This window comes from Octopus bimaculoides, chromosome 19 (genome assembly GCF_046866305.1).
Source record: "Octopus bimaculoides isolate indiv1 chromosome 19, ASM4686630v1, whole genome shotgun sequence".
Taxonomy (NCBI): domain Eukaryota; kingdom Metazoa; phylum Mollusca; class Cephalopoda; order Octopoda; family Octopodidae; genus Octopus; species Octopus bimaculoides.
Genome location: NC_142946.1, coordinates 25133761 through 25159863, shown reverse-complemented (window position 1 = coordinate 25159863; position 26103 = coordinate 25133761). Strand labels below are relative to the sequence as shown.

Genomic DNA, 26103 nt, shown 5'->3' with positions numbered 1-26103 from the left:
TTGTTAAGACTGAGTGATTCAAAAGAAATTTGGTTGCTCCTTGTAGCATACAGGCCATTGCTAAGAACCTTTCTCATTGAATTGAGCTAAAGAAAAAAATATATATATTCATAGACACAGTGAATAGAAAATTAATATTAGCAAGGTTTGTGTCATTCCAAAGGATGAAAGCAAAATAAATAGGTATTTTATTGAAATAGGGAGTGATTGTAGTTGTTTAGTTCTTTAAAAAGTTCACTGACAGTCAAATCTATGATTCTTCACAACTCACAACAACCACTTTTACAATATGAGACAAGCCTTCAATGGCTGTGCTTCCCAATCTGAAATGCTGGCACCAATCTTAGCTTTGTATACTTCCCAAATAATCATCCTCATAGGCCTCTTGCAATGTCATCTCTCAATTTGAAACAGAATTCTACACAATGCTGACCACCCAAATCAATTATTGTTCAATATGCAATAAATCACCACATAATGAGGCATGTATTCACTCTGTCACGTATAGCTTGATGACGAATGAATGTGATGTGATGTAATTATTATTAGACTGTAGAACAAGGCTGCCTACATATAGCTCTGGAGTTTCAACCATGCTGCACTGGCTGGCTGGTGCATTGATTTTAAAGTTCAGTTCTTTTTGGTCAAATCCTGTATGTATGTGTGTTTGTATGAAGATGTCTTTGTGTGTGTGTGTGTGTGTATATGTATTTGTGTGTGTGTTTGCATGTATGTTTCTTTGTGTGTGTGTTTATTAATATGTATCTGTGTGTGTATGTGTTTCTTTGTGTGTATGCATGCATACATGTACATATCTATGTATGCATATATACATATATGCATGTGTGTATGCATGTATGTATGCAAGCATGTATGTATGTATGCATGCATACATGTATGCAGGCATGTATGCATGTATGTATGCTCAACGATGTAGCCTCAGTTGATTAATTATACTGAACTATTTATTCATTGAATCAATGTATAAGTAGCTGAACATCCTTCTTGTGATTTTTAGGCAGAATGACTGAGTGTTAAGGCTGTACATTTGAATTACAGGCATAATCCATCTGATGGGTTTCTAAACACTTTTTGTGCACTTGGTTTCCCTTTTACAATATGGGGTGACTGGAGACAACAGAGAATGACATGTGCAAGATGCCATGCAGTGGGATCAAAACTGAGACCTTGTGGTTGCAAAGTGAACTTTTTTTTCTTATCATTTGGCCATATGGCATTGAATGAGAGTCAGTCAAGTTCTTTTCCACACAGATATAACACCAGCTAACTCTGTTTCACACTACTTTTGAAAATCATGGTATTATGAAACTGGTTAAGTGAAAGTAAATGTAAATATACCTTATTTAAAGGTTCTAAGTACATTTCCAACTCCTTCTCTGGATACATGTATGTGTATTTACATATAGGTATAGTAACATACACATGCACACTTATGCACACACACACACACACACACACACACATTAACAGATAATTTAAACCAAACAATTTCAAAAGTGTTCCTCTGATTGCTAATGAGGGCTCCATTGTAAATTTCCCCCCTTTTTATACTGGGGTACATCTGTTACACTTGATACTTGAAATTTTCAGTAATGCTATCCTAATACTTGACCCAAGTTGAAGTGGATTAGATGGTTCAAAGCATTTTAGTGATGAGGCAAAAAGAACCCAAAATCCCTTGGCTCTTTGAAATAGAAAACCTTTTGACCATCTTGTAACCCACTGGGCATCACTATCCAGAAATCTAAGTTTGAAATATATATTTATAAGTGATGCAAAATTCTCTGTTGACTATCCAAGGATCTTGAAATGAATTTGAACCTCATACTTTATAGAAAAGTCATACAAAGATATGTTCATGTTGACTGACATGTACAATATACCATCTTCCATTATCAAAGCATTGTCAAAATGTATGTTAGGTTAGCCTTCAATAGTAGAAGCACTTTGGTCTTTTGTCTCCTTTGCTTTTTGTTCTACTTATGATATGGTGGGATGTTTTTGCAATGGATTTATACTAGTACTGTTTGAAAGAGGCTGTAGATTTTGTGCCAGTTGGACTTAGTGTTTGCAGTGAAGTATATCTGTAGGCTATATTTCGAGTGGACAGCAACTTGTTGAATGTTTGGCTGTCTTCATTGATGAGAAAAACAAAGAAGTACAAGAAAGTATCATTTCTGTTGATACATTGCTTCCATTCTCTAGTGCTTTTCTCTAAGAGGAATAGCCATGTTCACTTGTTTGGGTTTCTTCAGCATTGTATATTTAGAAGTTCTATAAAATTAAACTGTGATTGATTTCAGGATTTGTTTTAATAACTATGTTTATACTCACATCATCTGATAGAATTTTTCTGAACAAATATTTTTTATCAGAATAAATGTATTTATTTCCTTTAACGTTCTTTAAACTTCTGAGCAATGCTAGGTACTTAAGCTAGTATATGATAAAACTAGCTGTCAGTAAGCAGTGCTTTGACAAAACTACATCCACTATATTTCATAACAGAACAGAAAATGAGTTTTCCATTATGAAATGTCATTATATTATCGAGAGAGCCAAATATCTATAATGAATTCACCATCTGTTGTGTGTATGTGTGTGTGTGTGAGCACATGCAGCATTCTCTTAGTACACCCAGAATATATACCCCAACAATACTGATATTCAAAGATGGTGGCAGAAGTCAACAGTGGCAGTCACAAATCTATTAAGACAATGGGTATAACAACAGTTGGGTATAACGACAGTTGGGTATAACAACAGATGGGTATGACAATAGAGAGGCATAACATTAGAGGGGTATAACAATGGAAGGGCACAACAATAAATGAATTATTTATTGTTCAATGTGATTAGCAAGTAAAATCATTAACACTCAAGAAAAGCAGTGTTGTCATAAAATATATTTGAAATATTGCATCAGGAGAGTAATTTAAGTGTTGCTAAAACAAGAAAGTGGGTTGCTATGCAATTTATACATGACTGCTCATATCTAAGTAGCAGCTTTGATAGATTTTACTAGGGATATTTTTAAGAATTTAGTTGTCATTATATTTAGAACCAAATTATTACATTTACTAAGTATTTCTTGGTTCTTTAAGCAGTTTTATGGTAGCATGTTAAAAATTATCAGCTTCTTTTCTGCGCACATTCTTTCCTGACAACCTCTACCTGCTGCCAATTGAAAGCTCTATGTGGAGCTTTCAATTGGCAGCAAGTGGTTTATAAGTTTCTCATAGAAAAAGAAATCAATAGATTTTTCTGTATTAATAAAGTCATTTGTTAAACCTGATAGTTTTGAATAAACATTTGGTCTAATTAATATCCCTTTTAAAAAATTCTTTTAGGGTCATGATGGAAAACCTGGAAGGCCTGGAATTGCTGGTAGCCCTGGAGAGGTTGGTTTACCTGGCTTAAATGGTATTAAGGTAGGTTTATTTTAAAACAATATTAGTTATTTCTATCGTGATATATTTAATTATGATACTTTGAATATTGTAATATGATTATATCCAATGAGAAGTATGTTTTTTATGATCGTTCTATGTCAAAATAGTTATCATGAATTCATTAGATTATATATTATTCTAGGTTTTCTTTTTATAGTTACAAATAGTTAAATATCTGATTAATAATCTACATTTCACTTGTAGTTATTGAAAATATAAGATTTCCATAAAAATGTAATGAATACAAGTATTTAATGATATTCTGAAATAATTAAATAATTATCCATATTTCAAATTGAATCTCTTTTGCAAACACTAAGCATACTAGTTCTATTCACACCAACACAAATAATGCTGTATAGAAATTTACATGATATTAACAAATTAATCAGAAATAGTGCTTTTGATATGAAATATTATTCTGTATTCATGAAAATTAGGGCCAGCCTGGTGAACTGTTATTTATTGGCAGAATGAAAGGTGACAGAGGTGAAGATGGAAAACAAGGATTTCCAGTATGTATTATTCTTTCGAGCGAATTTCTTTTTATTTTCAATATTCTTTATGAAATACATTCAATTCAGTTTGTTTTTTTTGTCAACGTCAATAAATACTAAAAGAAAAGTAATTTTGTTGAGTATTCTACCAGTTTTTAAGTTGGTTTAAAGAATATTTTCATTATCATTGTTAAAAGATCTTGATCAGCCATATCTAAGCCTCTTATAAAATGTCAGTCATATGATATTTCAATGTTCATAAGCCAAGCCATCAAAATAAGAAAATGCTGTTGTCATGAAATCAGAGAAAGATTCTAGATGAACTTTTCTCAATTGACTGAATGATGATGATGAGGATGATGATAATAATAATAATAATAATAATAATAATAATAATAATAATAATAATAATCCTTTCTACAATAGGTACAAGGCCTGAAATTTGTGAGGAGGGGACTAGTTGATTACATTGACCCTATTGTTTCACTCGTACTTAATTTATTGACCCTGAAAAGATGAAAGGAAAAGTTGACCTCGGTAGAATTTGAACTCAGAACATAAAGATGGACAAAATGTCACTAAGCATTTTGCTTGGTGCACTAACAATTCTGCTAGCTTGCTGCCTTAATAATAATAATCCTTTCTCCTATAGGCACAAGGGCTGAAATTTGTGGGGAGTGTGTAAATCGATCACATTGACCCCCAGTATTTCACAGGCACTTAATTTATCAACCCCGAAAAGATGAAAGGCAAAGTCGACCCTTGCAGAATATGAACTCAGAATGTAAAGATGGATGAAATGCTGCTAAGCATTTTGCCCGGCATGCTAACCATTCTGCTAGCTTTCCTTTTTAATAATAATAATAATAATAATAATTATAATAATAACAACAATAATCCTTTCTACTATAGGCACAAGGCCTGAAATTTTTGGTTGTTGGGGCTAGTTGATTATGTTAAGCCCAAGTGTGCAACTGGTACTTATTTCCTTGACCCCAAAGGATGAAAGGCAAAGTTGGCCTCGGTGGAAAATAATAATTATAATAGTAGTAATAAAAAGAACATACTATATGATTTTTTAATGAAATTAAATCATTATGAGACTGTTAATCTACAAATCAGGGTGTATTATTATGAAATAAAGTTTATTTAAAGGCCTTTATAATTTGATTAAAATTATTAAAATTATCCTGTAAAGGATTTTTTCATTGTGACTATCATAATAAATAATGACAAAAATGTCTGCTCCTAATAATACATTGTTATACTAATAAAATTATTTATCAATGTGATAATAGTTTAAATATAGAAAAGGAAAATACAAAAAGCTTAATATGTATATTAAATATGCACATCTTTGCGAGTGGGGAGCAAAAGTTCAGTCAGCTTTCCTCCCCAAAGCCCTACACTCTTGTGCTTACACTACATGGGAGTGCTGAAAAGTTCTTGATTTACGGGTATTGCAAAAGGCCTGGTTGGTGGCCAAATCTTCCAAGTTCTTTTATAGGGTTTAGAAAAAACTGAAGGTCCACTGCAATAAGTCTGTGAATCTGAGAGGGGAATATGTTGAATAAAGTCATAATTAACTGATCCGCCTGTATTTTCTTTTCCCCAAAGCCAGGAACTTTTCAGCACCCACCTCATACTCACACTCTGGCAGCTTTTATGCATCAGTTATAATAGTCACTACCGTTTTTCTTCATCTTCCACTATAACCTACAATGCATTCTTTTAGAATATTACTTTACTCACTGTCATGGTTGTGTATTTAAGAAATTCCCTTTGCATTCTCATATTTCAGTGTTCAATCTCACAACATAAACCATTGGGGATATGTAATTGAATACACTGAAACTGCACAGATACTTATCAGATGGATTATATCTGTTCTTGGTGGTAGATTTAAATTAGTCCACTTTAACACCGTCACCCAGTCCTTGCATGCCTTTAGCATAGTTTACCCTATTGCAAGCAAGCAATAAGACTAAGTCTCTAGTCTGAAGATAACTTGAAATGATATTGAACTGCTTCCTATTGCAGGAATCCAAGAATCATGGTTTTTATTAGCTTTTGCCACTTAGTTTTGGAAGCTATGGATTATGCCCTGGGTACTGCCCATCCTTGTATAACTATGGTATAAAGAAAATTTCATTAAAACACCCTCTAAGAAAGAGAAAAACAACTGAATCTGTTGCTTTTGCATTATCAAAGTTTATATTTTATTTTGAGAACTTGTACTCTGGAAAGCAGTCATGACTGAAGGTGGCAAAGATGTGCTGGTGATTGTTGTCAGTCTAAATATATTGAACAACTGTTAAGCAAGTTTTGTAATTAAACATTTTCTTTTACTTATTGTATCCATTTTCATATTATGATGTTTATGATATTATGATATTATGAATTTCAACAACTACTCTTTTATATGTATTGATGTTTTCTATTTCAATTTACAATAAAATATTAAGAATTTTGTAACTAACACTCTGTAATTCTTATAAAATTGGTATTTTACATTGTTTGTAGGGTGTTCCTGGTTTTGGTGGTTTTGCTGGAGCCAGAGGTCCACCAGGTATAATTGGTCCTTTGGTAGGTAACTTTTAAGCACAATAATATGTAGCTTTCCCCTGCAATGAATGAATAGGGATTAAGTGTACATGAAATGAGAAACATTTGACATTTGCAGCAAAAGAGCATAACTCTGAAGAATAATTTTTCATTACATTTGCATTTTTGGTATGACTTTAGTCAGTATTCAGTTGTGGAGCTTTAGTTTAAGAGTTCCAGTGTTTTGAATAGTGAAGAACAACGTCTCAGTTACTAGTGTTCTCACGTCTACTGTGACTTGGTGTGATAGCACTTGCCACAGGATTAAATATCATATTTGATGATGTTCCATCTGAACATAGGGATGCAGAAATACTTAGTCAGTAAAAGTACTTGAAGTGAGGAACTCCTAGCTGTTGTCACAGTATCCATGTTTCTTTATGGTGACTACTGTTTGTCATTCTATTTACTGAATGTCCTATGACAATAAACTTAACCAGTTGGAAGTGCAAAGTAAGTTACAACTTTTGTCTGTCATCTATGCTTCAAACCATGCAGATCTGCAATGGGACTGAATAGTCATCTGAGATGTCATGGATGGAAAGTCAGAAATGTCACTGATAACAATGAAGCACGAGGGGACAGCGATCATCTGTGAAGATGAAGCAATCACCATATGAATATATGTATGTGTGTGTGTGTGTGTGTTACTACTTGATAACCAGTGTTGATTTGTTTACAGATCACCATTTTGTAGTTCAGCAAGAAGAGCCTGATAGAATAAATACTGAGTTGACTTCATTGACCTTGATGGGTTTAGTCAACCAAATACATAAAGGGGTTGGGTACAATAATGGTAACATCTTGTTAAATGGAAGTCTTATTATTCAATACAAAGTTGGTCCATCTTTGGCATCAACCACAGTTGAAGAATTGATTCATGCAAGTTCTAAAGGATTGTTAAAAGGAATTTTGAACCATTGTTCAAGTAAAATGTGCTTTAGTTCTTTCAGTAGTGAAGGTTCAGAGAAGTGGTACTTTGGGTCTTGTGCCAATATGCATTATAAATGTTTGATTATATCAAAATCTGGTGACTGTGGGGACCAAACCAAGTTGTCTACTTCATGTTTGTGCCCTTTGTATGAATTTAGGATAATACTAGCCATGTAAATCAACACATTTCATCCTTGAAAGTTGTGCTACCATCAGGGAACAATGTTTATAGAATGGATATGAACAGCCAAAATACTCAGATAAATCTTAGCATTACCTCTGCCATGTAGCACAACTAAAGAGAATTCCATGATATAATTGTCCAAATCATCATAAGACACCCTCTGTCTTGCATGGTAGGGGCCAAGCAGCCAGGGTTGAAGGCTTCTTTGGGTTGTTTCCAGACATAAACTTATCCCAAATTAGGAGAAAGAGTGAATGATGACCACTTTTGATAGTCTAGACACCATTTTTTCCACTTATCGATGTTGATAGAGGACAGGAGCACAATATCCAGCTTTATGGGGTTCATGACAAGTGGTTTTGGTTGATACAAGGTTGGCAACGGAGTGGCTTAGCTCTGTTTTTACTTTTGCATTTATAGTTCAATCATTTTTAAATGCAGTATGTTCCACTATTCTGTGATTCCTTGTTTGTGAGCTTTGCTTCTCTATCCACCAAGAATTATGTATACCAGAGCTGGTTTGAGTTTGGTTTTAAAACGTCAACATGATTTTAGAGACTGTACCTCTCAAAATATTAAACAATTCTCAGTTTTAGTGACTGAGCTCCAACAATTTATCCTCTTTGAAAATCAGATAGGTCATGCATTTTAACTTATTTAAATATAAACTAGATGAATATCCTGTCATTGCTGGATAATTTTCACAATAGAATACCTTGGCAGACTTTCAGAATAGCACACCCATGTAAGGGGGATTTTCTCCATGTTGATAGGGATTTTTAAATTTGTTTTTCACCACTCCTTTAACTGCTGGGGAGAAACTTTTTAATGATAAAAAATTTTGCAAACTTATGAATTGTCCCTTCTCTGCCTTCCAGACTGATTTTGTCCACTTTTCTTTTCTTTTCTTTTTTTTTTTTGCACTATGCACTTAAAAACAAAGGAGATGCCTTTCGGTGAAAAAATAAAAAAATTCTAATTTATGAATTTTTCCCAGCTTCCCCCTTCCCCATTCAGTACCGATCTTGGCCAATGTTTTTGTTTTATTTTTGCACTATGCACTTAAAATGATGGGAGAAGCCTTAAAGTTTACAAAAAACAAGAAAGACTGTGTGTATATGTCACAAATAGTGTATGTGTGTTTGTGTTGATTCACACACCATGGCATTCATTATCTGTTTGTGTATTCTGTATGTGTGTTGACACCATGGAAACCATGTTTCTTTTTGTCAAGAAATAACAAACAAAATTGTGTTTAATCGTTTTCATTAATAAATAGAGGTACAAATATCACAAAACCTCATACTGTACTGCTTAAAGTAAGTATGAAAATATATATGTAAAAAGATTAAGATATAATATGCTATTTCTGAAATATTTCAAGAACAAACAAACATCTTCTAGAGTTTTAGTATTAGTAAGATAGCTAAAAGCAGAAAAAGAAAGGAAAAGAAAAACTGAGGGCTTTATCATGAAATACAAGTCATACACAATACATATGAAGATATATATACAGACTGGAACAATTATGAATCTGTCATACTTCTAATAGTAGAATATAGTTAAATAAAAAGTGGTATTTCCATTATTTGTTGTACCATGTATATGTGTGTGCGTGTGTGTGTGTGTGCATGTGTGCGTGTGTGTACACACACTTAGAAAAGGATACAGAAATAAATATATATTGCCATATACAGACTCACATACAAAAGCAGGTACTTTTATATGCATTTACAAACAGATTCCTTTACATTTCTGCAAAATTGATATATGATCAAACTGAAATTATGATTTTTTGTTTTCTATTGAAATCTTACCTGAAATCCCATCTTTATTAACAGGGTGTGAAAGGTAGAAAAGGTGTAATGGGTAGTATTGGACCCAGAGGTGAAGATGGTAAAGCAGTAACAGGCGACCCTGGTGAACCGGTAAATATCTTGAAATTAATACACTAATAATACATTGGTACAAATGCTTAGAATTTCTTTTAAAATTTCATTTTATTCCTATTTCTAAAAATTAAGAGATCAATATGTCATTATAGCTTTGAGGTGACTACATTATTTATATAGCTTTGTTTTTAAATGAAGATGAAATTTACAAAAGAATGATTAGAATTATTCACTGAGGAGGTCAAGGTGACGTAGAAAATTAAGGAAAAAATCAATTATTTTTTGTGTGGTAACAATTTTCATTCTGTTTTGAGGATCTGAAATCCTAATTGGAGAGATCAAAAATGGAATCATGCATTGAGTACTAATAGCCAGAGTACAAAAGATGAATTGCTGATTGTTGCTTCCTTATTATGTATCTGAATTTAGTGCCTCTAAAGAAGTAAGTTTAAAATAATGTAGATGGAGCTCAACAGTTACTGGTTTAAAGTGAAGATAAAATATAAAATATTTTTTATTTATAATAGGAAAATTTGTTTGGCTGTAAAGAAAATTCTTGATGGAATTAAGAAGTAACTTATTGTTATAAAATATTATGCAAAATATGATTTAACTACATTTATGTATTTGTTTTGCAAGACTCCTGATGAGAAATCATGTGTTGAAACAGATATTGTTATATTTCAGGATGGTCATTCTTCCTTTTTTTTCTTGCTAAATAGACACACGCACTATATATTCTTTCCTCACTTCAGACCTATTTTATTATTGTTTTTATTTTATGTCATTTGTCTGGAAATCTTTCATCATTGTGTGTGTGTGTGTGTGTGTGTGTGTGTGTGTAGCATGTCTGTGTGTTGTGTATGCATTTTGTATGTATATGGGTTCGCTTACTGTTCGTATCTGTGCCCTTTATTTAGTTTATTTTGTTTTTCTATCTCACTATTTTTCTTTCCATTTCGATTTAGGTATGTATGTCTTTTGTGTGTATATAGGTTTATGTATTATATTGTTTGTATCTGTGTCTTTTTTCCCATTCTCTCTTTAGTCATAGTGTTGCGTAGTGTAGTAGTGGTGGTGGGGTGTTATTGGTCCATTTGTGTTTCTGTTCAGACTCAGTTTGTCCATTACTATGTGTGTGGCCTCTGTAATCTGTCTAAGTGTTGTGTTTGTTGTATGTGTTGATAATACCTTAACATTTATGTTATTAACCAAGCCTCTATGTTCTAACTAAACATGCTGGTAGAGCACTGACAATCTTTTCTCCTCTTTGAGCTCCTGCCAGTGTTTACCTACCTGTACCCCCAATATATGTTGTCTTGTTTCTGCACTGTCCCTCAGTACATCGTATGCTATAGACTATATTCCTAAATTCTCAGTTAACCTGTGGGTTCATCTCATGTTCAGTAATTTGTCTTTAAGATGAGGAATTATACTTTGTCATGGCTGTTAAATGTACTTGGTAACTACTTTTATTTTTACTATTCTTTTTTAAAGGGCCCAGATGGAGAGCCTGGCCAGAATTTGGGTCAAGTAATAAAACCAAGTGAATACACTGGCCTTCAGGGAGAGAAAGGACCACGTGGATATGCCGGCGACCCTGGTATAAAAGGACCACGTGGACTAAAGGTTAAAAACAAAATAATTATATATTTTATTACATAAAACTTGTTTTTGTTTAGGTTATAAACAACACTTTACTGAAGAATCAAGCCACAAATTTTTAGGTCAAAACAAAGAAATTTGTTACCAATGAAAACTCGGTCTGAAGTTACTAATGTTGAATTATTGGTAGTATCAACAGCAGCTAAAATAGGTAAGGAGGAACCTTTTGTTGGGATTTGGAGAAGTCAAAATTAAATGATGACTGACAGCAAGAAGCTGACTGAGTATGAAGAGGATAGATATCTCACATGACAAGTGATCTGAGATTTTAATAGTAACCATGAGATGGTTTTTTTCAAGGCAATGGGCATTAAAAAAAATCCATTACATTGAACACTTTTGTGGAAGACTTTCCTTGATGTAAATAAAAAGTTCAAACTGAAACTCAAAAGCAAGGAGTTGACTGGAATGGTTGAGAGTTGACTACCACTTTATAAATGCATCTTGGGACTGCTTATTTTGGATTTATTAAATGAGGGATTTATTAACTGAAGGAGCAAAATTCACCAATTGATTAAACGTGTATATTTATTAAACTATAGACATATGCAAATACACAAATAAAACATTATAAATAATGTCATTGCATGAAAAATTTGTTGAGTGTTGTTTGCTTTGCTGGACACTTCGTTTGCAACTCTGCATTAACTTTTTTCCTTAAGAATTCTAAAAAGATTCATGTTACAGAAATCAAAACTTTCAAGGCCACTTTCTAAGCAAGTGAGATAGTGCCTTATTTCAGCCATTGTTGGAGGCTCTGGAACTCTTTCATCAACATCAATGTCGGAATTGCCATCTTCATCTCCTTAGGTTTCCTTCTCAGATTGCCGAATGTCATGAATGATCTCATCTAGTTTTTTTTCTTCAGTGATCTCTGAGCAATAACAGCACCATTGTCTACAGACAACCAGTTCTTGAATTGCTTTTTGGTAAATCCAGTTGGCGGTGAAGGCAGGATCAAATCTTCATTGACATCTATAGCTTCATTTGATCCTTCAACTGAAACAAAACCAGCTTTGGTCCAACAATTTTTGAATGTCTGGCTAGAGATCTTCTTCCAAGCTACGCTTAACATGTACATGTCATCTTAAATGGTGACCCACTTTGCAACATCTTGGGCAAACATCTCATGTACAGTGTCTTCCATAACATCAATGATCTTCTTGTGCATTTTATGTCTGAAGTAGGCTTTCAAAGTCTTGATTATCCTCATGTCACAGGACTGCAGCACTGATGTTGTGTTGGGAGGAAAAAATTTTAAAGTGATATTCTTGAGATCATCGATGACAACATGAGAAGAGCAATTGTCAAGGAGGACCACCACTTGTCTTCCAGATTCCTGCAAATGACGATCCCAAGAGTCAACTTCCATAGATTTTCCTGTCATCCGAGCATTGGTTGAAAAGTCGTACTGAATTGGAAGTGTTTTGACATTTTTGAAGCATCTTGGCAAACCAGCCTTTCCTATTAAGAGCAAGTTTTCTTTGTCTCCATCCATGTTGCAGGCTACCATTAAGGTCACATGGTCCTTTGCTGTCTTAAAGCCCCTCACAGTTTTCTTGCAACTCTCATTGACATATGTATTCCCTGATAATGGAAAAATGTAGATCCCAGTTTCATTTGCATTTGTAGATGTCCTGAGGCCGATATGATTTCAACAGAAGCTGCATGGTTGTCTCATGAAATTGATGGGCTCCATCAACGTCAGCTTCAGCTGCATCACCTGCAAAGTATGAAATGTTTAGTTTGTGTTCTCTAAAGAGAAAAATGTGAACTAGTGAACTACAAAGCTAACCTTGAACTGTAAAAGATTTTCAATGTCTTTTTTTGCCAATGGTAAAACAAACCTTTATATGCCTTAAAATCCTGTCCAGTAGCTTGAACAATGGTGTTGGCCTTTGTGCATTAAGATCAGGCCATTGACGGGAATATTTCTTGAGTGAATAAATTGAAACCAATCATAGAGAGCATGGTCTATCTGTTGGTCCTTTCCTTCTCATTGGCACTTTCTCTTTGATGAACAGCCATTATGTTTTTTGGTATGAAGGTCATCCTCATTTCTTAGCAAATTCTGGAGCAGACCTCTTCAAATTCCCAAACTCTGTGCTACTTCCTGCTGAGTTGTTTTCCCAAGAGCTTTGTAACATTCTAAGAATTGAATCTTTTCTGCCATGGATTTGTCCTGCCTCTCTCTTTTTATTTTGAGCATTTTGAACAACTTGTGTGTGTCTGCCTCTCTGCATGAATGATGAATGACACATTTTTATACCCTTAAATACTGACAGGTAGGCTCCAGCAGCCACAACCAGTCAGCTGTTATGCGGTACTGAAACCAATGAGATGGCTCATAATCTTGATAAGAGATGTCCTGGAGCCTACTTTTTTGCATGAATGACAGGGTTGCGTGGTAGTCTCCAGCAGCCACCACCAGCTACTACATATTTATTGATCTACTTTTGAATGATGGAGTGTACCACGTGACAGCTGGCTGGCTGTGGCTGCTGGAGCTTACCTGTCAGTATTTAAGAGAGAAAAACAAAACACTTTATTCATTCACTAACACTTGTTGACACTGTAGGAAGAAACAACGACAATCGGATTTATAAGCGATGGTCTGGATTTATTAAATGAAAGATTTAATGTGTAAAAGTTCTGTCCCAACCCATTTTGGATACATTAAGCAGGTGAATTTATTATCAGTGGATTATAAAGCAGGATCTACTGCATTAATAATAATGATCTCTGTTAATGAAATACTGAGTTAATTTAGTATATAAAGCAACATAGTCAATTGAATTGTCTCCATTGTTTTACTGGTATTTATTTTATTGACTATGAAGATTTGGAGACTTGAAAACCAAATTCAGTCCAAACAGAATTTGAATTCTGCACTGTGACACACTGAACTTTGAATAAATTATGGAATACATTAGTTTACAAAATGTATGTCCACCTAATATTATTAATAGCAACAACAATATTTATGTGATTTTAAAAAGATGCTGCTTATACCAGTGAACACTTTTCAACAACCTTACATAAAACCATTGATAAAATTAACTGTTTATATTTGTGATATTCTAAAGTAATTTTCTAGTTATTTTGCATGATAAAGGTTAAACTTGCTAAATTTAGTTGTTAAAATTTCTTAACTAGCTGTATTAAAAAAGATGTCCAACTGTTAAAAAAAATTACATCAAATATATTTTCAAAATTATATTTTGTCAGCTTACTGATTAAACAATTACAGAATCAACGTTTAATTTCTTTCTCTCAATTTGACTGGCTTTGAATTTTGTAGAAGAAAAAAATTGTTACATTTTGATTTATATAATCTTTATTAGTAATTGATTTTATTCATCAAAAATCCATTCTTTTCTTAATTGTCTTATGTTCTTACTTTTGGCAGGGTCTGGATAATTTTCCTGGTCCCAAAGGTTTCCCAGGTGGTCAAGGCCCACCAGGAAGAAGGGTAAGCAAATTAATTTGATTTCTTTAATATTAGACGCAGGAGTAGCTATGTGGTAGGTAGCTTGCTTACCAACCACATGGTTCCAGGTCCAGTCTCACTGCGTGGCATCTTCGGCAAGTGTCTTCTACTATAGCCTCGGGCCAACCAAAGCCTTGTGAGTGGATTTGGTAGACAAAAACTGAAAGATGCCCGTTATATATATATATATGTATATATATATATATATATATATATATATATATATACGTGTGTGTGTGTGTGTGTGTGTGTGTTTGTGTGTCTGTGTTTGTCCCCCTAGCATTGCTTGACAACTGATGCTGGTGTGTTTACGTTCCAGTCATCTTGCAGTTTGGCAAAACAGACCAATAGAATAAGTACTAGGCTTACAAAGAATAAGTCCCGGGGTCGATTTGCTCGACTAAAGGCGGTGATCCAGCATGGCCACAGTCAAATGACTGAAACAAGTAAAAGAGTAAAAGAGTATTAATCAAAACTTCTAAAGAATCCTTTTGTCTTTTTTCTTTGGATATGGCCGTGAAATTGCCAAATAGGAAGAAAATTTCCTGTAGAATAGTTGTCTTTGAACAAACCACTGTCTAATCTAAATGCTAAATACTTTTTACATTCTTACAAAAGTGTAAATGGAATCACTTAAAGAAACCTTTTAGATGTATTTCATAATTGGAAATACAAATTTGTTTCTCACTTTAATATCTAAAATAATAACCTCTAAATTAGCTACAGTAAAACATTAAATTTAAAATATTTCAAATGAATAGAAATTAAACAATTTAATTATTGTTTTTAAGTCTAATAGACTGCACAGATCTTTGAATCCTTAATGAAAAATAGTATAGTAAATGCACAGGTAAATATATATCTTTAACAAGTCTTCTGTTTAATGTATTCCTTAAATATGTACTGAATTCACATTTATTTAGGTACATCAAATATGAAGTATAAACATTCTAAAATGTATATTTATAGGGCAAACGAGGTAAAGAAGGAAGTCCAGGAGAAGCTGGTCCAAAAGGACTTGGTGGAGATAAAGGCTATCCTGGTACTAAAGGACGTGATGGCTTTAAGGCAAGTGTTTCTTTCTATATTTATTAATCTAAGTGATCCTCTGAAATTCTTCACACTGTTAAGTGTGACAAAATTATATAAACATATGTATTGGTTAATATTATTCTATACATCTGAAGCTTTCTTGTTAAGGAAGCATATTAATACATTAAACATTTTCTTTCTGCCTTTCAATATTTAAAAGCTAATATTTTGTCAACCTTTACAGGGAGAACAAGGAGAAAGAGGTTACAGTGGACCTAAAGGCTTTCCTGGTGGGGCTGGTCGAAAAGGCAAAGTTGTAAGTACACCAAACACTGCTTGATTTGTTTTAACTATGAAGATTTTGTGAAATTTCTTTTCTTATAATTCAAAAAGTTCACATATTTTTTTACCTTTACATTCCTTCCACCATTTTTGTCTGTAATAGTTTTCATTGGGAATATTGTAATTAAACATGTAAAAGGTACATATATAAAAGCCAACTACTCATACTGATTGCATTTCATTCAGCAAAACTAATGTAAAAATATTTGTAATATCACTTGGGATCTTCCCACCAAAAAAAAAACAAAAAAACTCTACTCTACTGATACTCTATGGAAGAGATTACAGGCTTATATTTGATTGAGCTTATTGAACAATTATCCATCTAAACACCACCTTCAATTAACACTATTAAAATGAGTCAACAGGGAATCCTCAACATGATTAATCTGCTTGCTAAAAAAAAATTGAATCTCCCTCTGAGTACATTCAACTGTCTTAAAAAGAAGTTAAGACACATTAGATAATGTGTTGTTTGATTGGTGAAGTCATGGCTTGAATGCTTTTAATTATAGGTCTGTTTGATCAAAGTTAACCTAAGGTCAAATAACAACAATAAAGGCAATAACATAACTATCATGGTATACTAACTGAGTGGGTGGGTATGTGTATGGGGGTTCTTTGTAGTCACTTAACCAGCAAGAAATGGCAGCCAGCCCTCCCTTAAATCACACAATTTTGTCTTAAAGGGTGGATACAATAGATGTATAATATTAATAAAAAAGATGGTCTATAGTTAGAATGCCCTTATTCATTGGTCTGATTAATGCGAGCTGACCTTAGGCATAAAAACAACAGTCCATTTTCATAACAAACCATTCTCATTACAATGATTTTGAAAGTTGATGATTTTCACATTTCTGTGTGTAACAATTCAAATATATTTTCAAACATTTTAATAATCCTTTATAATGTTGAGAAGTTTTTCTTCTAAAAATTCATTCTGTAGGGGACAGGAGAGGTAATCATAGTGAAAGGAGAACGTGGTCCTATAGGTCCCCGTGGATACCATGGTCCATCTGGAAAAAGAGGTAAACAAGTTAATATATTCTTCACACAATTTCTATTTCAATTTTTTTTTTTTTTGCCGTTTTCCCTCTAGTCATAAACATTTCTTCCACTTTTGTTTTCATGTACATATTTCAAATTACTTATTTTCTATGATCCTGAGATAAATCTATCAATATGCAAAAGCTCTCTATATATCATCCAATAGCAGTGTAAACATGAGAAAATCTTGAACGAGGGAGGAAGGGTGCTGAAAAGTTCCTGGCTTTAAGGGTATTGCAAAAGGTGTGGTTGGGGGGCCCAACCCTCTGAGTTCTTTTACAAGGCTTAAAAAAACTGAAGGACCACTGCAATAAGTATGTGAATCTGAGAGGGGAATATGTTGAATAAAATCATAATTAAGTGATCCTCCTACATATATATATATATATATATATATATATATATATATATATATATATATATAAATATATACAGTGCATGCATGCATGTGTGTGTGTATGAAGATGATGGACTCTTCCATCATTAGACAATGTATGAGGGTTCAACAATTCCTTACTGAACAACCACACAGATGATTTGTTTATAGGGATCAAATATTTGTGTAGACATAAGCTCACTCCCTCCATCAGATCAACACTACCTGTACAGGTGCAGCTGGGTGTCACATGTCAGATGTCGAAATCACTGCAGAGCAACGTGAAATGAAGTGCTTTACTCAAGAGCACAACACAATGCCTGGTCTGGAATCGAACCCATGATCTTGCAATCATGAGTGCAACACCTTAACCACTAAGCCATGCACTTTCATGTGTGTGTATATATATATATATATATCTGCACCGGCATGTCTGTGTTGCTATGAAGTTTGCAACTATATGTTTCCAGGTTCAATCTCACTATGTGACACTCTGACCAAATGTCTTCTACTATAGCTCCTTGTCAGTGAATTTGGTGAGATAACATGAACACCAGCAGTAAGCTACTAATACAGCTCCAATTCACAGACGATATCATACTCATTGCCAAATGACAGATCAACTGCAGACCATGCTGACACCCAAGGCCTAGCTGTAGCCCTTAAAATATACCTCATGAGAACAAAATGCATGTGATCCATAGGCATAGCACAAAGCTAAATAAAAATAAGAAGTGACCAAACTGAAGAACTAAAGGAGTATGTATACATGTGGCATACGATGCACTGATACATGGACACTGAAATGTTGCGAATAAGGGCAGGATAAAAAGCATTCGTTTACCTTGATAAAAGATGTACTCAAAGCAAAGTTAGTTGAAGACCCTATGTGCTAGTCTTTTCAATAGCTATGTAGATTTTAAAGAACTTTATTGTAAAATTAAAATTCATTTAGATCTCATAATCCATTTGATGTTAAAGAACTCATGTAACTTTTTTTACAAGTTTATTGAAAGTCTAATAGAAAATATCAGTCAACACAACATTTATTTAATATGAATAATTTCTGTCCAAAAGTTGTGAGATATTCAAAATCTAAAATTTAGGTTTTATAATTTTATGAAATTTGTTCAAGTGCCTTAGTCTCACAACTACACTTGGTGAGTTTTTTTTTAAATGCTAAGATTGTATTCTTATGACTGAATATCACTTGCAACCATAGAGCTGAAGGTGATAACAATATTCAAGACCGACTATTTATACAAATCAAGGTTCAGTCCCACTGCATGGCACTTTGGGAAAATGTCTTCTACTATAGCCTCAGGCTGACTAAAGCCTTGTGAGTTGATTTGGTAGATGAAAACTGGAAAAAACCCATCATGTGAATGTGTGTGTGTGTGTGTGTGTGTGTGTGTGTGTGTGTGTGTGTTTGTGTGTGTTGTCCTCCAGCACCTCTTGACAACCAGTGTTGGTGTGTTTACATCCCCATAACTTAGCAGTTCGGCAAAGGAGACTGAGAGAATAAGCACTATGCTTAGCAAAAAAAAAAAAAAAATTAAATACTGGGTTAATTCACTCAACTGAAATTCTTCCAAGTGGTGTCCCAGATGGCTAAAATGTAAATGATAAAGCTTATTGAGAAAAGCAATCTAATAACAGAATATGCATTTAATCTTTTGGGGGAACTTTAATAAAGAATATACTGGAAAATACTATCAATGCATGGTATGAGGTAATAGCTGGCAATGTGAGAACTGTTTTGGAAAGATATAATTTTTCACTTTGCAAGTAATTTTGGTGGAATCAAGGATGAAGTTACAGAGACTGGAACAGAAATCATTTAGTTTACATTAAGGAGTGACTAAAATAGAGGAGAATAAAGCCAGAGAATTGCATGATTTATTTGTTGGGACACCAATGAAGAAAACCTTTGTAAATTTAAAATAGCAATGTGCATACAATGAGGATGATGGTCAAGGTAGAAACAATGAAAGAATTTTCAATTAAAAAACTCAATGCTAATTTCAAAAAGTTTTGAATACAGAATGCAAATAGTACTAAATACAGGTGAAAATAAATGTAGAAGGAATGATGTGAAGCTGTTGCATGGTCATGCATAAAGAAAATAAAACAGAAAGAAATAAAAAGAAACCAAACACCCTTTTAACAATATCTTTTTAAAAAGAAAATCATTTAATTTGATCTTTTTTTTTTCTTTTGCAGTAGTAATATACTGATGTAAATCAAAAACTTTGTAAAACATATGCACACGTGCACATACATGCATGCATACATACATACATACATGCATACATACACAAACACACACATACACACTCATAAATATGTACATATGTGTGTGTGTGTGTGTGTGTATATATATATATATATATATATATATATATACTAGCTGAGGTACCTGGGAGTGGGGATATTCCCAGTACCCATTACAATGCCTAATTTCTCTCAGAAGAAAAATGAAATCAAGACATAGACAGATAATAGAAGGTACAAGCAAATTCATTCATGAAACAATAATACAAATAAATACGTGTGGAATCAATAGGACATTGAAATGCCCTATTGATCTTTGAAAAATTGATGCTGATTAAAAATTATCGATTTTTTTCAAAATTCCAGTGCGTAAGTGATCACATGGGCATAATCCCCACACATGTGTCAAGTTTCATCAAGATTGGTTGGATAGTCTCGGAGGAGTTAAAGTAACAAATTCACAAACAGATAGAAATTGCCATTTATGTATATATATATATATATATATAGGTGCATCAGCATGGCCGCAGCTCTGAGCTGAAACTTTGAAAAGAAAAAAAAATATATATATATAAAATAAAAAAGGGGGTTTGTATGATAGTGTATAGAGGAATATATTATTCAAAAGAATTCCAACTCTGTCTGTTTTTTATGTTTTATTTATATTCTTATAAAATTAATGTGGGATATAGAATATGGAATATATAGTATATATAGTAAAATGAAATGAAGTATTGAATATCTTATTGAATAAATGAAATATTTGAATATTTCATTTATTCAATAAGACATTCAATACTTCATTTCATTTTACTATATATACTATATATTCCATATTCTATATCCCACATTAATTTTATAAGAATATAAATAAAACATAAAAAACAGACAGAGTTGGAATTCTTTTGAATAATATATATATATATATATATATATATATATATATATATATACACATGCACAGAGAGAGAGAGAGAGGGGAAGAGTTAGATGGATTGATAGATAGATAGAGTGATAGATAAACACATACATACACTTGCCTATAATAAGCTCTTTGCAAGTTTCTAAATAAAATATATATCAACTCATGAAGTATGTATTTCCTGTATTTCTATTTTCCCACAACAGGTCCAACTGGAGATAGAGGTGAAATTGGTTTCCCAGGCATGCCTGGAGTTCCTGGACTACCTGGTCCTCCTGGGCTTGAAGGATTACATGGATTTTCCTTTAAGGGCGAGCGTGGTTTCCCAGGTAAATTTTCTTTTCACTACCTAGGATGTGGATAGCTGCTTTCAAAAATTCTGAGGACCCAAAGACATATAATAAACTATTTAAGCAAAATTTTACATTTAGATGTAATCTCATGTGCTCACAATAATGGTGAAAATTACATTACTTCACTTTTGTTTTGAATCTGTCTGTGATTATGTATAGATATTTTTTTCATTTTTGTTTGGTACACAGAATGGATTATGGAGATATAGATTGTCTAACACATCATATAGAGACAGCTAAATGCATATTTTATGAATGATTTGTTTACAAAGTACTCTTTCTAAAGTATCTTATAATTCATAAATATACCATTTAAACATTTATTTCATCATATATTATATGAAATATTTCAGTAGGTAAGCAATATTAAACCACGACTTATAGAGATTGCTTGTTAAGAAGATAAAGTGCCTTTGTTTATCATTAATGGAGATGACATAAAAGTTATATTCTATATTGTTGAAAGGAATGAACATTTCCCAATAAATACTAAGAATATATGGCTGAAATCCTTTGAAACACAATTATAAATGGCTACAAAACAGGATAGTGATTTGGAATACTATAAGAAGCTACCAGTATTTTTGACCGAACATATGAATTTGATTAATCAAGACAAATATTAAATACAAACAATTACTTTTTCATGTGAATATTAACTTCACACATTTAACAGGACTTTTTATTTAGTCTAGTGTGTAGATATGAAAATGTATTTGGGACTAGGATGTGCACTGAGACTGAATCTAAAATCTTTTGTTCAGAAAAAAAAACAAAAAATGATAAGAGACCTATAACTGAATATGGTCATTATTTTATTTAATGCTCTCTAATGATAATTGCAAAATGTAGTTTAATAGAGTTTCCCAGTGGGCTGTTTTATAAAATTTAGAAATTGTATCCTTATTGAATATCCTTGGTATAATTAAAGATTTTTTTTTATCAGTCATTCATAATTTAGTTTTAATATGAACTTCAAGTAAAACTGCTGTAAGTAAAAGGCTGTAACCTCTCTTTATCTTGATCACTGCTCAAACACTACCTGAAATTTCAAGTCTTTTATATTCATAACTTTGAACATTTCCCTTCTATGATCACACTTTCAAAACTTATTCCTTCTATATGAAAATCAAATGAAATAAATCAGATTTTACCATGGAATATGAATCCCATACTGATGTTTAAATTATTTTCAAAAGACTGTGCTTAGGAAAATCTTACAATGTATTATTGTCTTAGAATATTCTCTTACAATGGCTTTTGTGTTTGATAGGTTTACCTGGTGCTGATGGAGTCCCTGGTGGTCCTGGACTACGAGGAAGTGTTGGTTATGTCGGAGATAAAGGAGAAGTTGGAGATAGCTATCCAGGAAATCCAGGAGAGTCTGGTGTGCCTGGAAGAGATGGATTAAATGGCCTTCCAGGTGCACCTGGTATTCGAGGAAATATTGGTGATATTGGACCACCTGGTGATGGATTTGGTCCCAAGATAGGAATAGTTGGTCAAAAAGGTGTTCCTGGAGATTTTGGAGAAAGGGGTGCTCCTGGAAATCGTGGCTGGCCTGGAGCATATGGTGGAAAAGGTAAGACTCATTTAGAATTTATTTATAAGAAGGCAAATATTGTAATTGTGTAGCAATCTGTTTTATTCATGTTGTATATTTTATTGTATTGCTTGTTTATTTACTTTTTTGCTTTTATATTTTCTGAATCGTAGGTGAACGTGGTGAGGACTGTGAATTATGCAGGTCTGGATATCCTGGAGTTAAGGGAGAAGTTGGTGAACCTGGAAGACCCGGTATGGCTTGATATTATCTTTAAAACCTCTTCCCTTCAAAGTATAAATGGAAATGAAATTGATTGCATGTATTCTGAGCTGATAAATGTTATTTATTAGGAGACTGTTTAAGCAGTAAGTTTTCAGAAAAAGAATCACTTTACAAAAATAAAAAACTCAGATTTTTGTAACTACTACAAAAATATATATTGGAGGAGAAAAACAAATATAATGCAAAGTGGAGCATAAAATCTTTGGAAACAAGACTTATATAATAATGAAAGAAGTGAAAATAGAGTATAATTCATTTATGAGAGTAAGTTCAATACTAAAAGACAATTTTCTTCACAAATTTAGGTGTTCTTTTATGTTTTATTTATTAGTAATTATACTGTTATGGCCAATACATTTGCATCTTCTTTATTTCAGCATTTTGAGTTATACCTATAATGTATATAGAAATTTAGTAAAGAATGACATTTCTCATTGGATGATAGGTTGTTGTGTGGTTACATTGTGTACAGCACACTATATTTTTCAGTTAAATAAACAAATGATCTGGTTACATCAATTTGATATAATTATTTTAGCAATCAATATTGAGAATAGAAAAGTTCTTTTTGACATTAAAATAATGTAGCAGAACTGTTTATGATATTTTTATTGATAATAATATTATTGCTCACATTGTTATTATAATTTATACATGAATAGTTAAATGAATGGGGTATTTAAACTTATAATGTTTATTTATTGAGACAAGTTCTGTCCTTTGGTCTGCAAGAATATTATCCAATTATGTGATTAGATCTAGCCATTTCTAGGCTGGTATGTTCTGGATATTATAGGAATTATTTAATTTCCTTTCAAATATTAAATATGTTTCTCTTTTGCAGGTCGTCCTGGTTTTGATGGGCCTGATGGTCTTCCAGGACTTAGAGGAGAGAAGGGGTATTTTGGTATTCCTGGCTTACCTGGATCTCCTGGTGAAAAGGTAAATATTTACAAATTTACCTGGTGAAAAATTACAAATTATGGGATGTAATCATTATCTTCAGTTTTATTCAAAATACTTACAAAAATCTGTTTTCAATTAAAAATGCATAAAGAAATTTGTCTTTTGTATTTCAATGCTATGTAAGAATTCATCCAAATTTCTTTATTTCTGTTATGATAAATTTGAGATTAAAAAAAATTTGTTGTTCTGTTCTTTAGTTCAAATATATTTCTGAGTGCCTTTCATTTCTCATACTTAGGGTTCAAGAGGATTCTCAGGTCCAGTAGGTTTACAAGGAAGAAAAGGAGAAAAAGGTGATTATGTCTATGTAAAAGGAAGTAAAGGTCCACCTGGTGATGTTGGAATCCCTGGAGCTTATGGCCAAAGTGGAAAATCTGGAGATGTTGGCTTTAGAGGTCGATCAGGCCCTGCTGGATATCCTGGAGAAACGGTTATTACACTTTTACTTTGTTTTTCAAGAAGTATTACTAATATTATGAATAATAAGTGTGTAATGGGAAATTATGAGTAGCCAGAAATGGTAGAACACCAGAAGGAATGTCTTATAGCACTTAGTTTTATCCATTTATGTTCAAGTCCTGGTTTTTACCTTTTGTGTGTTTGGAGTTAATGGTTTAAGTATCATTAATATACTTTAATTGATTCGGTTAACTTCTACTATGCCCAAATAATCTATCTACTTAGTCATAAGAAAATAATGAGATGATTCTCTCAATATTATTTCTTAAATCATACCCATATGTTCACAAATGTGTTAATTTAAGGCAACTTCCTAAATGTTTTTATAGTTTCTCTCAGAAGTTAAATTGGAAAGTTGATACACTATTCAGTGTTATTCTTGAATTAAGTTAGGTATTTGATATACAACTCAATTTATGAATGACTCTAAATAGAGTGTATTTACTCCTTTATGTAACATTTATTATGAAGTTTAAAAGCATTTAAGTTGTTGCTTTCAGGTCACATTTGATCTGGATATGTATTTAATATATCACCAGATTCAATCATTGCTCCTACATCTTTATTTTATTATTTTTGCTTCTAACAAGCTATATTTCCTAATTTTTTATATTTTTCATGTGAAGTATTTTAAACATTTTTTTATTTGATCTAAATACTTAACTCAGTGTAGGTTTAATCATTTTATAGAGCAATAAAATAATAATAGAAAGAATAAAAGATTTTTTTGATTCTACCAGTTTAAAACATTGAAACAAAGTCCCAAATTGAGCATTTTTCTCCCAAGGTATGCAATACCTTATTTTCTCTAAAGATGTAATTGAATTACCTAATTTACTTCATTTATATATAGTAAGTATTACATTCGTTCTAACTCAGCTAGTCTTCTTTGATTCTCTTTTAAAAAATTTATAAAATAAAGCATGTTTGAAGAATTGATAAGATATCCTAAATATAAAGATTTCTTCAGATTAAACTAAAGTTGAGAACAATATGGTAATATAAAAACAGATTTATCAGTATTTTTCATGTCTTTTACATTTTTTATCTTATTTGATATGTTTAAACCCCCAGTTGGTATGTGGTTTGATTTTATAAATTTACTTTCCTGTTCATGTTTGAAATAAAAATCTGTTGTAATTGGGGAACAATTTCTCTAACTATTTTGCAATTTACATTTATCTGTAGTTTGCTTCTAACACGTGACTTCCATTCTTTTTGTCTTTTCATTTCAAAAGTTACTTTTAATAAACTTAAAATAATAAATGACAGTCTACTTAGTGTTGGTTACTTAAACTGTTGCAACAAAATTTTATCTTATGATTAGGGAGTTCCTGGACGTATTGGAATTGATGGTCTGGATGGTCTACCAGGTTCACCTGGTCTGCTGGTTTAGATGGTCTTCCTGGAGAGTCTTATGGTGGTTTGCCTGGTGATAAAGGAGAACGTGGTTTGCCAGGTTTTCCTGCCTTTGGCATTGCTGGACAAAAAGGGTATCATCATCAACATCATCATCATCGTAGGTGCAAGCATGAGTTGAATGGTTCAATGCAGTAGGCTCATAGTTGAGTGCCTGAGTAACACCTTATAGCTTCATTGCAATGCTTAAGCAACATAAATTTATATATATATATATATATATATATATATACTTACTTGGAAAAGGATGCGTGGCATTCAATCATATAATAATATAAATAATATATATATATGCATATATACATACATACTTACATGCATATGTGGGAACAGGACGTCACAAA

General features: G+C 32.6%; 1 protein-coding gene across 1 annotated transcript in view; it reads left to right on the top strand.

Moving 5' to 3' along the window:
• The window catches only part of LOC106883718 (uncharacterized), a 102424-nt gene that overhangs the window by 49243 nt on the left and 27078 nt on the right, over nt 1-26103 (top strand). The window contains 16 exon segments of the mRNA XM_089337826.1: nt 3372-3452; nt 3914-3988; nt 6494-6556; nt 9533-9619; nt 11081-11212; nt 14658-14720; nt 15708-15806; nt 16015-16086; nt 17062-17143; nt 20941-21063; nt 22361-22669; nt 22804-22884; nt 23760-23857; nt 24120-24311; nt 25668-25725; nt 25728-25859. Coding sequence (XP_089193952.1) covers nt 3372-3452; nt 3914-3988; nt 6494-6556; nt 9533-9619; nt 11081-11212; nt 14658-14720; nt 15708-15806; nt 16015-16086; nt 17062-17143; nt 20941-21063; nt 22361-22669; nt 22804-22884; nt 23760-23857; nt 24120-24311; nt 25668-25725; nt 25728-25859 — 1747 coding nt within the window.